We start from the raw sequence: 16,737 nt of genomic DNA on the forward strand, positions 1-16,737 counted from the left end.
GAATAACTTGCATCCTTTATCATTAAAATTGTGTGTTGTCTTCCTATATGTTTATTTTAATGTTTGTTTAAAATTGATGATTGCCTTTTATTTGAGTTTAAAATGTTGTTTTCTCTCCCCACTTGCAGTGTCCCCACCAACAAGACTAAGATATAATGTAGTCACTCCTGACAGTGTACAGATCTCTTGGAAAGCCCCCAAAGGGCAATTCACTGGATATAAACTGCTTGTCACTCCAAGTTCAGGTAAACCAAAAGTCTGTATGTTCTCTTGGAAGGTGAAATGACTGTCGTCATCTAGACCTAGGGCCGGGCAGCTCTTCTGAGGCTAAAGTCACCCTTCAGGACTGAGGAACTGTGAGCAGTCTGTGGATAAGAGTTTTGACTGGTCAACAGAAGAGAGAAATTGAACTTGCCACAGGATTGTCCTAGGCATGGGGCTTAAAGCAGAAGGAGGTGGATATTGGATATGCTTCATGCATCGTCCTTGGGAATTGTCATTGACCATCTGTCTTGATCTTTCTTCCAGCGGGGTATAAGGAGGTCTAGGAAGCCCTCCAGGGAGAACACAGGAACACTGTTCCTGTCAAAGCTTTGAGGTGGATCTCCTTGTGCCTTCTCTCATAGTGAGCTCTCCAGAAAAGAGCAATAAGATTTCAGGAAAAAAAAAATAAACAAAACCAAACAAAATGTTGGAATGATGAGGCCAGAACTGGCAGCCAACAACAGAGCGGTGTGCAAGCCTGTGGGATAGGATGTTACCACACTTGACAGCTCCCTGCCATAAGAGGCCAGCCAAAACAAAACAGTGGTCCTGTGTATTCAGTGGGAGGTACCTGAAGTACTTCTGGGCAAACCAGAAGGGGTGGCTTGCCCTCCTAACCAGTCAAGGAGCACGTGAGGGATGATGCTTTACGAAAAGGCAGCTCTCAGAAGTGAAAAGAGGCAGACTGAGAAACTGGGAACAGGAGAGGGACTTCTGGGGCACTTGTCTGCCCGTGGTGGGGGGACTTCCACAGAGAATTGGGACACAGCACCTCTCACCTCGTACTCAGACTGCTGCCACTAACTTCTAATGTGCTGAGCAGCAGGCAACACGGATGGGCAGGACAGAAAAGTATTTTCAGCAGTTGTGGTAGCTTGAAAGTAGATCTGCAGGAGCAGGTAATTCATGATGTGGAGCTCTGCTAAATCCTTGTCATTTGAAGCAAGGGGCTTTTGCACAGCTGGTTATGTACTTTCCTGGGGCCTAGAGTAGCAGTGGTATGCAAGGGGGTACGCAATGAAATGCTGCATGGCATTTATACTGCTGGAAGCTCTCTGGACCCTTCTTGTTACATCAGGCCTTGTACTCATGCAGTCTTATTTCCATACACTTGCCTCGTGTATGGATAATTAAATGTATGGGGTATGGCAAATGTGCAATTGACTTAGTTTTCTATATATGTCCTTGGTATATTGCACACTGTGAAGGAAGTTGACTGACACTACTTATGGTTTACTTACCTGGAAAAGTTTTGGGTTTTGGTTTGGGTATCTGAAGGTTTTTTCCCACCCCAAACTCCATTCCTCTGTATTACAAAATACTGCCTTCATGTTTAATCTGTTTCAGTTCATGTTCAGTGTTATATTTCATAGATCAAAAGCTCTCAGGTTTGTGTGTTATGCTCCCTTTGCCTGTTGAATTAATTCTGCCTTTCATTTAAAGGAGTAATCGGCCTTTCTGTCTCTTTTGTAACATAAAATGTTAGAAAGCCTATAATTTCACTGTACAGTGAGTTCTCCATCTCCTGACTTTCTTGCTTAAATGATGTCTTCTGATGCTTCTTAAACTGCTCTGTCGGTTTGGTTGCTGTGTTTTCTCTTTCCTTCATCCATGTAGTTGATGACCTATTTGATGTTGTGAATTTCTCAAGCCAGGAGGAAAAGCTATCAACACTATCACATGTTCTCTTGTAAATAAAAGGGTTATAAAGTTCTTTTGTCACACTGGGAAACATGGGCTGGAGAACAGAGCAAACATAACCATGTTTCTGCTCAGAGTATTAAGGTGTCTTTTGTAAAAAGGACCTGGGGTCCCATCAGGCAAGGACAAGCAGTATGCCCATGCAGCAATGAATGCAGCTACATCAGGTTGTACCAACAAAAATATAGCCACCTGGTTCAGAGTTTTTCTTTCCCTGTGTTTGGTGCCTGTGAGACTTGCAGGTACTTGTAGTGCTATGTCCAAATTTGGGTTCTGTGTTGCAAGAAAGATACTCAGGTACCAGTGTAGGCCAGTGGAGGACTGCCAAGATAGAAGCTTGGAGCACGCGATTATACGAAGAGAACTAGGTTTGTTTGGTTTTAAGAACAGAAATCTCAGAGTAGGTCTTACTGCTGTCTAAAGGGACAACATAGAAAAGAAGACGACATACTCTTCTCAGAGGTGTGTAGTGACAGTGTGACAGACAGTAGACACAAGTTGGAGCATGTGAATTCCAGTCAGATATTGAGAAAAGTTGTTTTCCCCTACCATGAGGTTTGTCAGATATCACGACAGGCTACCATGAGAAAGTTGGGGAATCTGCACCCTTGGGGATATTCAGAACTCTTTTGGACATGGTCTTGAGTGACCTGTTCTAACTAGACCTGCTTTGAGCAGGAAGGTGGACTGAAGATACAGAGCTGCTGGAGAGAGTCAGCCAAGGGCTGCCAAGATGATGAAGGGACTGGAGCATCTCTCTGAGGACAGGCTGAGAGAGCTGGGACTCTTCAGCATAGAAAGCTCAGGAAGGATCTTATCCATGTGTATAAATACCTGCAGGGAGGGTGGAAAAGGCAGAGCCAAGGCTCTGTTCACTGGTGCCCAGTGCCAGGACAAGAGACAACAGGCACAAACTGGAGCACAGGAGGTGTTCCATTAGGAAACACTTACTGTGAGGGTGATCAAACACTGGCACAGATTGTCCAGAGGGGTTGTGGATCCTCTTTTCTTTGGACATTTAAAAGCTGTCTGGACATGGTCCTGGGCAAGTGGCTGTAGGTGGCCCTGCTTGAGCAGGTGGGTTGAATAAAAAAACACCCAGAGGTCCCTTCCAACCTCGACCATTCAGTGATTCTGAAAGACATTGAAAGGTTTCTTTCAACCTATGTGGTTCTGTGATTTTTATCATTAGTCTTTAGTCTGTACTTTTTGTTACAAGCAGTACTTCTCTGCTTTGTGAGTGGTTTTGAACTTTCCATAAACTCTTTCCTTTTATTGATAAATACTCATTTCTGTCTTAATAGTTATGCTGGGTATGTTGGATATTCCATGGGACCCAGATACAAGGTCTGATTGATTCATCTTAGAGTGTTTATATCCAAAAATCTGGCCTCTGTCTTCGGTCAGGCTGCCTGACTTCTTGCTTTTCTGGGATGTTCTCTGGCCTGGCTGTCTGGATAGTTCCAAAAGTGGGTAGCAGAAGACACTTGGGTGTTTGTAGAGCTTGAGGTAGTTTTAAGTCATTACATTTACCTTAGTGCAAGAAAAACAAAGTTATGTATGTGTCTTTTTTTGTCTTTTCTGTTACAGGTGGAAGAACCAATCAACTAATTCTTCAAAACACTGCTACCAAAGCAATTATTCAAGGTCTTATTCCAGACCAAAGCTATGCCCTTCAGATCATTGCATTCAGTGATGACAAGGAGAGTAAACCAGCCCAAGGCCAATTCAGAAGTAGGTATCTTTTATACCTGACGTGCAGAGTATATCAGCTGTTCAGTGTAACTTATGAAACCATAGCAAACTCTGACATAAAGGCAGATAATGGAAAAACAGTTTCTTCTGTGGTGGAAGGCTGATCAGAGTCACAGATTTTTACCTGATGCAGCTGCAGCTGGAGGTCTGGGTTAATCCAGTTGCAGTTGCACAGGAGATTCTTACTTTGGGCTATTTTTGTTTTTATTGGTTTGGGATTCTTGTCTTCCCTATTCCTGTATGAAATTTGCCACTATCTCATGGAAGAGAATCTTCAGTGAGCAGAAATAAGAAGGGAAGTGCTATGATCTGATGCATTAAAAAGTTTCCTTCCTTTCATTCAACTGTTTTTATTCAGATTCTTATAGCTGTGCCAAGTGGCTGTTAGTTGCTTGTTCCATGATACTGTGAAAGGCCAAACTCTTACTGGTCTTCAGCTGTCAAATATGTTTACAGATTACGCCCAAGACTCTTATCTGACCTATACATATTTTTAGTATGTGTATCATGGTGAAAAGGTAGTATTACAAGAAATTCACAGGCAAAACACTTGAGTTTTCATGATTTGCATTTTAAACAGCTCATTTAAGTGTGGTGTCAGCTTGGCCAATGAAGACAAATGTGACAGTCTGGAAATACAGTTGAAAGCATACTGAATTCTCTTGGCACTGAATATTTTATTAACCATTTGTGTAGGATGCTACTTGGTTGCTCTCATTGCGGAAGCACCTTTCTCTGAGAACCAGCACAAGATAAAATATGCTGACTGCTTGATGTGGTGTGTGTCGAAGTCTTCCTAGCTTTTTGTCACTGCAACTGTGTGTTGACTATTTTAAGTACCATCCCAGTTAGGAAACCCACAAAACCACAGATTACTTTAGCATTAAAGAGCAGCCCACAGAAAGTCATACCAAGTTCTATAATATTAGGTGTGGTTGCTTTTTAAACTAGCTCTATTCCTAGAAAAAGGAAAAGCAGAGCTGGCAGCTAGAATTAACAATGTGGGGGTTATGTTCTACTCAGTACTCTTCCTTTGCTGCCAAAGAAAACATGTAGCACTTAATGAGATTGGAGTTTCTTTGACCATCTGATGCCTTGCATGAATAAAACCAGGTACAACATGTATACAAAGACTTCCTTTCTCTGATCCTGTATTCCATGTTTTCTCTCCCCCTTCCCTGACAAGTAGTCACTGATTGCTGAGATGATAAAAGGTCAAACAAGCCCAAAGCTTTGAGAAAATGCTGCATTCTAGTGCACTGGAAGTGTTTTTAATGCTGTTGTGTTGTAATTAATACACAAAGTATTCTTCTCAAATCTACCATAAAATTTTATTTTTAAAAGAGTATTCCTTTTATATAGTCAGGGGTTCTTTTTTATTCTGGCACTGCTTGTAAGCTATTATATGTAGTACATAATTAACAAAGGTCACTGGGGAATTTCTTCCTTTAAGATCCAGCCATAAAGACGTAGTTAAGTTCATTGTGTAAATATGTGGGTAAAACTGGTGACTTCCTGTCTGTTTTTCTTATGTGGCTAGGATTTTGACAATTAGAAAGGGCTTTCCCAAAACCAAAAATCTCCATCAGGATGTGACTGGCTCATCTCCTGTGAGCATCTTCAAACTCTTGAACCGTTTCTCTGGAGACTTGCCCCTCCCCAGCACTAGCATTAGAGGAGGACACCGGCACCTCCTTAGTGGTGGCTGCTCGTAGCCTTTATTCAAAGAAATGCTCTTAGTTGCTAAGCAATGGCAACCTTTTTGGTCTAGTAGTACTCTGCCAAATTTACCTCTTTTATTTTAGTTGGAGACTTATTTATGTGAGGATTAAACCCAGGCCTCTGAGTAAGCCCTGATGTCATCATGGCTTTTTCTGTAGCACAACTGATATCCAAGATCTGCTGTGGTAAAAGCTGATTCCTCAGTAAGCTTGCAAACCTAATTTACTTCTGAATCAGTTTCACAACCATTCCTAAAAGATAGAGGTGAGGTACAGGTACATATAGTATGTTAATTTGGAAAGGAGTAAAAACTTCAGTTACTTTTTTTCACCAGTATCCTTATTTCTATACCTGGAGTGTAAAGGCCGTAAATTCTGCAGAGGTTTTCCACACTGAGAGGTTTGGTGATGGTTTGTTGTCTTCATAAGACCTTAAGATGGTCATGCGATTATATTTCGGGTTGGGACGTGAGAGAACGCTGTTCCAAATACTCCATGTACAGTTGGGTAAATCACTGAAATCCATTTGGCTTTGGTTTCACTTCTGCAAAACAGAATACGTGTATTGTCCATTTGATATTGTATGTTTCAGGAGACAAATAACCTTCTTTCACCCTCTCACAATGTTTTGTGAAGGATGTAGCACAGAGAGACTCTGGTCTGGGCTAGGATTCAGTGTCTACTTGAAAGAATGTTGGTCGCAATTCTGGGCTACATAAACTAAAGATTTTAATTGAAGTAGGATTCTATCTTCTGTGAAATATATTGCTTCATTTTTTCAAGCTGTTCTTGGCCATCGTAGATAGCTGGGGTGTTGAAACCAATTACCATTCTAAAGAAATTCTGATATTTTTTTTCTAGTATACGACTTTAGCAGTGGTTTTGCCAGAATCTTTCAGACCATGGTGGAGTAGACACTGGCTACTAATATAATATCAGGAATTGCTAATCAGGCTGGGTTCTGCTAGGCTGTTATGAGAAATCTGGGACATAATAAGTGAGGTATTCCACCCACTTGCAGGAGAAGAAACTGTTGAAGTCTGAGCTTTGGAGCAACTCTGCTTTCATGGGAATATTTGGTGCCTTGAACGCAGATTTGGGCATAGGATTTAAGCGGGTTCTTTAAAGAGGATAATGTAACAGCTGGCTTATGTGCTTTTGTGCTGGACGACTTACAGTGGAACTCTGCAGTACTGGACTTTCCCCAGCTAGCTTTGCCAACTTTCTGGGCTGTATTTCCAGCGCTGGCTCTTGTCATTGTGGGTTTAGATGCTGATGTCACTATAGTTGGAGTCTCCTGAGTGAGGAGAGTCACTTTTCAGAACTTTAATGATGATGGGATGGGGGCAGACTCGTAAAAACAATAAACCCAAAGGGAGGGAAAGAAAACCCAGTAACACTCACTTGTCACCTAAGCATATTGCAAGATATGCATGAAACTTCTCTATCTGGAAGAGCAAAATTACACGCTTCTGTCTGCACTGTTTCTGGTCTGACTGATTTATTTTTCCCCTTACTTTTTTAGTTAAAGATATAGAGAGAAGAAAAGAAACAAGTAAATCCAAGGTGAAGGATCCAGAAAAAACAAACGCGAGTAAACCAGCTCCAGAAGGTCAGATCATACCACATAGGACTTGTGTGATATTCTGATAGTGATCGGTTTCTTTATTTAACTTGGCCACTGTATAGATTTTATTTAAATTATAACTTTAAATCTGTTTCCCAGGATTAAGTTAAACAGAAGGGAAGAATCAGTATTTTCAGGAATATTGGAGAGTTGCTACAACAGAGGGATTGCTTTTAGTTCTGTGTTCTGTTTTATCACTTTATACAGTAAGCACTAAATACCACTATGAATAGCATAAAAGCAGGTTTTGAACCTGCATTTTTAAAAAACAAAAAAAAAGCAAAAAACACCATACTGCCTGTAGTTCTCCACTGGATGCACTTTGAGTAGTAAAAAAACCTGTGTGTATGCATATTTATATATATCTGTGTGTGGGGGGTGTATATTTAAATACAGTCAAATAATCATAATGTATGAAGATCTTATTTCATATAACCATGTTATATATACATATGTATTTAGATGTATACAGGAAAAAATTAACATCATCTTGCCTGCAAAACGGACTTGCAGTATTAGCTCTCACCTAAAGTCAAAGTGGTATTGTTTTATAATTATGCACATGATAACTTGATACCTCTGTCCTAATGTGGGTTTTGTATATGATGAAAGCATTTGGAATATTTTGATAGGAAAAAAAGAGTCCATTTTGTCCAGTTGCAAGGAACCAATCTTTTGGTGAAATGTAATATTGCTTGTCAGGAGAAGCTCATCTGAAATGGGCAGTAACATCTATTTCGAGCTTAATATATTTGTTTCCTGTTGCTCTAAAATTCAAATAGCATCTTCTTTATGAAGTAATCCCAACAGTAATTATTCCCCTCAGCAGTTATTTATGATGTACAGAACAAGCACAGAGAAAAGCTTGATATGACCTTGTTCTCTCTGAATAAATTGGACGGTTTTGAGGCTCCCATTTCTCCAGTCCCTTTTTGTTCTGTGTCCTGATAACAAAGTATCAGAGACCTCATCCAAAACTTCATGAAGCCCATGCAAATTTTTTTTCACTTGAGTGATTATTGTCTTCTTACCATATGTATTTGTGCCTTGTGTTTATTTACAATATACGAGTTTGTTTCCATGCAGCATTTTTTCAAGCCAAAGTACCCTTAAATTTATGACATTGGGTACATTGGAGAAAATGTTAATTAGTGTTTAGTATAGAAGAATAAAGTTATACCTGCAAGTGCATGATGGGGTAGCAATCTTTTTTTCATGTCTAGAAGAAGGTCGAGTTGGAAGAAATGAGAGAACCAAAGAAGGAAAATATGATTTGTTTTCTTAATGAAGGACAAGTGATAAAAGTTGAAGGAGGGAAAAATGGGTCTGTAATAGGAAAATTTTGATTAAATGCAGACAGAGGAAAGTGTCTGCCAGACTGTGGGAGAGGATTTATGCTTTTTTCATGCAGTAGGGGCAAAAATGCAGTTGGCGAGAGGAGACTGGATCTGCAGTCTCTTCCTCTTCAGGATTCTTGTTTACTTGCAAAGTCTTTAACTCTCCTCCACCCCCTCCAACTTTTTACTCATCTAAACCTCTTTAATTGTATCAGAGCAAAACACACTTCATCTAGCACTTGTGAAAAATTACATTTACTGTAACATCTTTTACTAGAAAAATGGGGTATATATTTGAAAGAAATGCAACATTTACAAATTTCTCAATCAGCAAAATTGACAAAGAAAAACCCCAAGCCTATGCTAATTTGTATGAACTCTTTTTTTTGTTTAAACCCATTCCCAATCCAGCTATACTGAAATGTAAAGTAATAAGACTTCTTTTTTCCTACTGTCTAGCTATTGCATATTTCTTCCCTTTGCACAGTATAATGATTATTCAAAGTGATGGAGATTCCAACTGAATGACTTCAGTGGGAGTAGGGTGAAAGTCCGAGGAAAAAAAAAAAAAAAAGAGTTGTGCAGAAATAACAGCATCAGCAAAAAATGCATAGCTGGAATAGAAGTGAATTCAAAATTGATACATAAAGACTAATGGTATCAAAACTTTACTAGTTTAATGTGTAAAGACTGTTTTACCTCAAACTGAAATTGGATCAATGAATCAAAAAAAAAAAAGTTAATCAGGAAGAGTCTGTGACAGAAATGGAGTAAAGAAATAAGAGCAAAATTTTATGGTAAAACCATGAAGAATAACTTGATCCTCTGCAGATGTTTGACAGGAAATGATCTGGGTATGACCAAATGAATTCAGGCCAGCAGTTAATTGGTTTCATAACAATTTAGTATTATGGCTAAATTTGATGGATTTAATAGTAACTCTGATACATTCCGTGGCTGTGCTATATCCTTGATCAAGTTGGTGAGACCTTAAGAGTTAACACACAATAAAATAAATGGGTAGTATAATATATTATCTGAAAATGGAGCAATCTTTACCCACAAATCAAATTGAAAGCAATCATTGTCCAGACTTGTATTGTAAGGAAATGGCTATGGCTTCTATTTTTTTCTTGACTGAAAGGATGGCAAAAACTTATTTAACCATTTCTGCAAGTATTGGTGCCAGATTTTGAAGTAAGAAGGTGCCTTCTGTGAACATCTGCCCCACGTCTTACAGCAACATCATTATATAAGAAGAGGCTGGAGTGTCTTTGCAAGCCTTACAAAGGCAAAGGTCATTTGTCTTTCTTCTGCATGTGGAGAACTGTCTGGCAAAATTCTCCAGTGTGAATATTAGGACTGATTTGGTGTTTTAGTAGGCTAGATAATTCCAACTCCATGTTTTGGGGCAAAGCTATTAAGGCACAGTAATAAACTTGTTAAAATTTATGGGAAAAGCATGTGGACACTGTCAATAATGGCAGGTCCAGTGTGTGCATTATGATAACTCTTACTGTCTGATCTCTATATATCCTGTTAATTTTCCTGAAAGGTACAGAAGGCACATCATCATTGAAATTTGTCATTTAGAAATACTTAGCTAATAACTCTCTTCATGATCACACAATATAAAACAGATTTCACTTTCAATTTCAGTGGAACAAAGATTTCACTGTAAGCCTTCTACTCACAGAAGCCAGTTCTTCACTCAGAAATGCAAGATGGATATCTATATTAATGATTCCAGTTGGTTTCAGAGCTTCTCATTCTTCTTTTCCTCTGTGGTTTGGAGGACTGGTTCTGCAGTGCTGTCCTCTATTTGATTAGCAACTGCTTGAGGCTCTAGTTAGTGCTGGGAGGAGGTGTGGGCAACTTCTCCTAACCTCCCAAATCTACCTTTTTCTTGCGTTTCTAAACTAGCTTGTATTCAGTTTATGAAATTGTCAGTGTCTTGTGTGGCTCATTAGTAATTTTTCCAGCAGCTTTACTAATCCAGGTTAAAATTTTCCATCTGTTGTGTCCTGCCCATTCAAATGGTTTGAAAAGATTGACTCCTTTCTTTTCTGCTCTGAGTACTATGCTCTTATCTCAAATAAACCTCCCACGTATATTCAGTAATGTCACTGTGCCAAATTAATTCACCTTTAATGTCTAGCACTCATACATCAAATGTTAACTTCATATTTGATTTCCAGAAACCTCCTCTAGTTCCTCTGAACAACCACTTTCAAGTGTTGAATCTTCTTTCTATATTTTTCAGAACCTGTCAGTTTTCAGCATGGTGATTTATCGCTGCTCTACACTCAGTCATGTCAGAAGCCTTTTCTCTTTCTCTCTGTTGAGATAAAGTTCACAGACTCAGCTTCATTCAGCATGCACTGATATTTGGAGAAGTGCCAAGGTTCAAGTACTCAATTCTCTCATGTACAAAGCTCCTTTCTGTACAGTGAAAGGAGTTAATACATTCTTTGCCTTCTCAGATGGTTTACAGTTTCTCAAAGAGCTTCTGCGAGTGATTTTCTAATCAAATCCCTTTTGGGAGGGGAGAATCAGAGTTCTGACTGTATCCTGTGGTAAATATGTGACTATATCCTTTCTCTTTAGAATGTTTCAGTGTGTCCAAAATGTTTTTAGCCAACCATTTCAATTAAAACAACAAAGCATTGGGGGCCAATTTTATTTTTTGTTTGCAAACTTTATTTGGGGGGGGTTATTTGTGAGTTGCCATGGGTTAGCCTAGGCTAGCAGCCAAACTCCCACCTACGTGCTTGATCACTCCCCTCTCTAGGAAGATGGGGAGAAAATAGGAAGAACAGGAATGAAAAAGCTCCTGGGTTGAGATAAAGACAGGGAGATTTTTTACAAAGTACTATTGTAGGCAAAAATACACTTGACTTGTGAAAAAATTACTTAATTTATTGCCAATTAAAAAAAATAGTTGGGTAGTGGGAAACACAACCCCAAATATTAAAACAACAACTTGCCCCAATCCTTTCCCTGTGTTCTTCATAATATTTTTTTCCTTCTTCCACTGCTGTGCACATTATCAGATAATGCAAAAGGCATATCATTCCTCAAAATATGATGGCATATATATCTGATGTTTGTATTATAATAGCTCTTGCAGTGAGGTCACGTTGGTCTTTGGATAGTGATAGAAATAAGAGGAGCGGTAAACTTGAAAAATACTCTGATTTGCTTTCTTCTTCCAGTACCTCTATCACTTCTGATGCAGGTGAGCCTTGACATCCACTCTGTAGCTATCGAGTGGCACTATGTTAAAGAGTGTTGGAAAAAGTCCACAGAGAAGTATATTAAGATACTACTCAGTAGAAAAGACTAATCATCTAATTTATTAACTTGTCTTAGTTAAAGTCAGATGCTTCAGTAAGTATTACTAGACAGTGTGAAATTAGTGCCATGAGGTATTTGACTAAGCCACAGGAATGAATACCTTCTGAACTTCCGCTGCTCCGTTGGCTGTTTCCAAGTTTTACTCACTTCATCCTGGCTAGCGTTGCTGCAAATGTTGGGTTTAGTTATGACATTTTTCTATTTTTTTATTGCTTACTGAACTCTGAGGCTACAGAACTCATTAACTATGTCTTTGTGTAACCTGTAATTAATTGGCCTTATTAACAGTGTTCCCTGAGCTTTCCAGAGGGCACTTCAGCTTTTGCATTATGACCAGGCAGAAGAAAGAGATCGTAACTGTTTTGTGTGGGCATATTTCCCCAGTGCCGTTCTGTTCTTCTTATATAGTCTTTAGCAGCTTCTCAGTCTTGCACGTTAATCTGCTTCTGCAATCTGAGGCTAAAAGTAAAGTTTACTGGAAAGTACTTCTCTCTCCCACTTTCAATGTGAGTTCTTTTTTTTTGCGTCGTGTTAGGGCTCACTGGATCCAGTAGCCCAATATAGCCAAGCAGGGTTGCCATATCTCCATGTCCCCACATCCAGCCAGCAGCAAAGCTGAGCGTGTAGTCCTGATAAGTATACTAAAATGCACATATACATATCTGGCCACACAGGTCAGCAAGAGCAGAAGCAGACAGGGTTCACACTGACAAAAACATCAGTGGCCTCTTCACCTCTTTGGCTGATCAGGATGAAAGCCTGTTAGTGGGAAATGTGATTCCTCTGGTAACTGACCCCTGGATCTCCGTTTGCGTCAGACAGACAGACGCACACCCAGGCAGTTGTTTCTCAGTTGAACCCCAGGCCAAAATCTCTCCAGGCCTGGACCACCTAGTTCCTCTGGTAGCCAGCTCCTCCAGTTGCCTCACAAAGACAGAGATATCTGGCTCAGACTTACGGCTCTTTTGGTACCTGGCTCCCAAGCCACTTACAGCCACTTACTGCCTGCTGACAGCTTGCTTTTTTTTTTTTTTTTTTTTTTTTTTTTAACTGCATTAGCCATTGCACACTGAAATATGTACCCTTGCTTCTCCTGTTGCTGGCACTGTGGATGCATGAGAGCTTGTGGCCCGCCATGCCCACTGCAATTGTTGGCATCTTGATCTCACTTGCTCCAGCTGTTGGCATCACAGGCACATGAGCTTGGGTGACTTGTGGTCTGACTTTAGTTGCTGGCGTTTAGATCTATGCACACAGAATAGAGCGCTCCTCGCCTAGAAAAATAGTTACAAAAGGAGTTTGAGAAGATGGGAAAGCCTGTGGCACAGGACTTGCCTGGGCAAGTGTATTAACCAGCCACCTGCATATGTGGAAGAGACCCCTTTTATTACTCTATCTTTTTATTTTCCAGTGGTAGTTCATTCCCAAATTACCTTGATCCCTATTTTTCCCTCTCTTTGGTTCCTCCCCTAAAGCTATCACGCTAAGACTTAGACGATACCCAAATACTATTTCCTGCATCTCATAGTAACTCTCGTTACCTCCTAGGCAGTAACCCCATCAGTCTGAAGGGTGCTCTGGAAAGCCTTTCCTTTGGTCAACATTATGGGTTTCACCCCAGGACCATGGGCCGATGACTGTCCTCTGATGGACTTGGGAATAATCCTGTAAGGGTGTTATTCAGGTTCTTCCAACTGGCATTGTACCTCTGTGCTCCTTTGTCCATGAAGGCAAGCGTTTTATCACGTAACTTAATACGCTGTAGGTTTGCTTGTATTTTAGCAAATGCATTATATTTCTCTCCCTGGAACTGGATTAGAAGCCTGAACCAAGATGGCAAAAAATATGGATTTATTGTATAAGTGTAAATTAATACTCCAGAATGACCACAGCAGATGGAAGAAAGGGAATTCCATTTCTTCATTGCACAATAAAACTATTGTTCATGGGCTGTGTTTCTTGTCTGTGGTTTTTAATGTGGATGACTTCTTTTCTGTCTTCTCTTTCCTGCCCCTTTGCTCCTTTTTTTTTTTTTTCTTCCTTTTCTTCTGCAGTCTTACAGCCTGTGAGAGTTTTGTCTTTCTCTGTGATTCCAGGATTAATGCTATAATGGAATTTTCTTTAAACGTAAAATACAACCTCCCATCCTAGATTAAGCTGTTTTGCAAGTACCTATTTATCAGTTCATTTTCAGCTTTTATTTCCAGGTCCCAAAAGATATTTACCCAATTTTAAGATGTGTATGGCCAACTGCAATCAGAGCAATAGAGAAAAATAGGATTTTTTACACTGTTTTTTTTTTTTTTTTAACATGTCCCGTGTGGATGGTGACCTCCTTTTTATGTGAGAGGTGTTAGCAGACCCAGAACTATGCTGGGACACTGTGTTTTTCTGTTTTTGAATGCCTGCTCCAATATCTAGACCATGCTATGAAGTACGAGTTATAAAAATATGTTGCTGATCTTGGAAGGTACCAGCAAGATACCCCTGTAATTAATGTTTAGTTTCTGGGGCTATGCTGGACTTGTACAAGAGGCAAACGCTGAACTACTTTGGCCTGAGCTTGCACAGTAGGTCGCCAGAGAGGTATCTCGTAACTTTTGATAATTCTGTGATTTGTATTTCATGAGCCATGAGTTTTTGATCAAAGTTTGTACTTAATTATTGTTTTTGTTGTTCCAGTGGAGTGCAGTATAATATTGAAGGGTTGCTTGAACTAGATGCAACCAAATTTACAACAAAGCTGACAGCGGTGCAGCTGTATCATCCAACAACACTGTCTGGTAAACGTGCTAGCCTGCTCAGAACTAGCTAGCTCAACGCCTTCTGCTATATCCCCTATCACAAAGTGTATCCATAACCTTGGCTATTAGTCTTTAGCATCAGTTTCTTAGATACTGCAGCATGTAGACAGATGCATTCCCTACGTGGGAGATGTGGTAAGTTCTTTAAACATTGTGTAGTACTTCAGCATGATAGAGGGTTCATTTTTGGCCATGTGTAAATTAAAGTTTGCATTGAAGAATAAAGTAAAGTTTGGAATTATTGATTGCGTTTGTCTAAATATTAGGCTACAGCCTGCATTTCCCTAAAAGATGTGTATACATCATACTGAGACTTGAACATTTCACCCTTGCAGCATCTGTAAGAAGAATGTGCATCACCTTGTTGAGTATGAAGCAGGGTGCATGTCTGCTGCCATTTAACTGCCTTAAAACTGGGTACACATACTTTGTGTAGGCTGTTATAGCTACTTCAGGACTGCCTTTTTTTTCAGTTTACTTTTGAGTTTTGTGGTTACTGACTAGTGGAATATTTTAGTAGTTTAGTAGAAAAATCACTTTTCAGCACCGTCCTGCATGCAGTAAGATGAAGTCCTTTGGCTGACCTGATTGTGAATAGGTTTTGTGTGTGTGGTATACACCTGCTTGTAACATTTGCTGCTCAATTAAAGGTAATGTCAACATAAAAATGAATCTATTATCCATGTGTCTTTAGGGGGATGACCTCAGATCCCCATGCATCCCTTGAGAAGACTTGGAAGTTCTTGGATCATGTTGCCCTATTCTTAGAACATTTTGGAGCACCACAAAATGTTGACATTGTGCTTCCCTCACCACACTCTTAGTACTCTGAGACTGCTCAGCCACAGGAACAATATTATAGCTCCATTTTGATCTTTCTCAATTTTGCATTTGGATACTATCTAAGGCTTTTTTCTACCAAACCTTAGCTCAAGTGGAGGATCCATGATGGATCAATCTCAGCTCCTGCTGATGGAAACAGCACGTGCCCATCTGGTCTTTGCCAATAAGACTCTCCCTTGAACCTTGGTGTGTCAGTGACTTCACTTCTGGTCCAATCACCATCCTGTTGTAATGCTAAAAGATTTCTGCTCCAGACTCCACTTAGAACCTGCCCAGCAGCTCTATCTGCAGTCCCCATCCTTGCTAGGTGGGCAAGGCATGGCTGTTTTAGACGGTGATTGTTTTCTACTCGTACTATGCAAGAGATGGCTTCTTCCTCAACTTCAGCTGATGCGAATACCTGGTTAAAAACAGGAGTTGAAGACTTACCAGAACATAACGCTGCTTTCTTTGACCTTTGAATTTAGGATATCCCATCCAAGCCAGGTGGAATCTGATGAGAGGCATCCTTTCAGTTTCCATGATAGCCTGTAAACCTATGAGCCACCATGCAGAGCTTTGTACATTTGGAACTCCTTCTAAGTCACTGGAGGACATCCAGAAGGACTCTGCTGCAGGGAAACTCTTGAATAAACTCCCTTTTACCTTCTGGAAAGTTTAGCTCACTGTGCTTTGGATGATCAATGTTTATTCCAAGAGTTTGTCCTATGAATATCTCTGGAGGACATAGCTAAGCCTTTTTATCCTTTGACTACTTGCAACTTGGATTTCCTTTTTCAATAGCAATGATTTTATAGACCTGGCCACAATCCTTCAGCAGACTCTTGCTTCCTGCCTCCCACAACTGGAAACCTGATAGGAAATATCTGTACTGAGATGGACATTGAGAGCAGCCCTGAGGAGAAGGACCTGGGGGTGTTGGCTGATGAGAAGCTCAACATGAGCCAGCAATGTGCGATTGCAGCCCAGAAAGCCAACCGTATCCTGGGCTGCATCAAAAGAAGTGTGGCTAGCAGGTCAAGGGAGGGAATTCTCCCCCTCTGCTCTGCTCTCGTGAGACCCCACCTGGAGCACCGCCCTCAGCTCTAGGGCCCCCAGCACAAGAAGGACGTGGACCTGTTGGAGTGAGTCCAGAGGGGGGCCACAAGGATGATCAAGGAGTTGGAGCACCTCTCCTGTGAAGACAGGCTGAGGGAGTTGGGGTTATTCAGCCTGGAGAAGAGAAGGCTCCAGGGAGACCTTACAGCAGCCTTCCAGTACCTAAAGGGGGCCTACAGGAAAGCTGGGGAGGGACTTTTTTGTCAAGAGTCCTAGGGATAGGACAAGGG

At 40.4% G+C, this 16,737-nt stretch overlaps 1 protein-coding gene across 6 annotated transcripts in view; it reads left to right on the forward strand.

Moving 5' to 3' along the window:
* COL14A1 (collagen type XIV alpha 1 chain) overlaps positions 1 to 16,737 on the forward strand; it is a 127,120-nt gene that overhangs the window by 9,614 nt on the left and 100,769 nt on the right. For all 6 annotated transcript variants that reach the window (XM_040546969.1, XM_040546968.1, XM_040546973.1 and 3 more), the window contains exons 3-5: positions 129 to 245; positions 3,556 to 3,699; positions 6,967 to 7,053. In XM_040546969.1, coding sequence (XP_040402903.1) covers positions 129 to 245; positions 3,556 to 3,699; positions 6,967 to 7,053 — 348 coding nt within the window. The remainder of the gene's footprint in view (positions 1 to 128; positions 246 to 3,555; positions 3,700 to 6,966; positions 7,054 to 16,737) is intronic.

The sequence above is a fragment of the Cygnus olor genome, chromosome 2, assembly GCF_009769625.2.
Source record: "Cygnus olor isolate bCygOlo1 chromosome 2, bCygOlo1.pri.v2, whole genome shotgun sequence".
In the NCBI taxonomy this organism is placed as follows: domain Eukaryota; kingdom Metazoa; phylum Chordata; class Aves; order Anseriformes; family Anatidae; genus Cygnus; species Cygnus olor.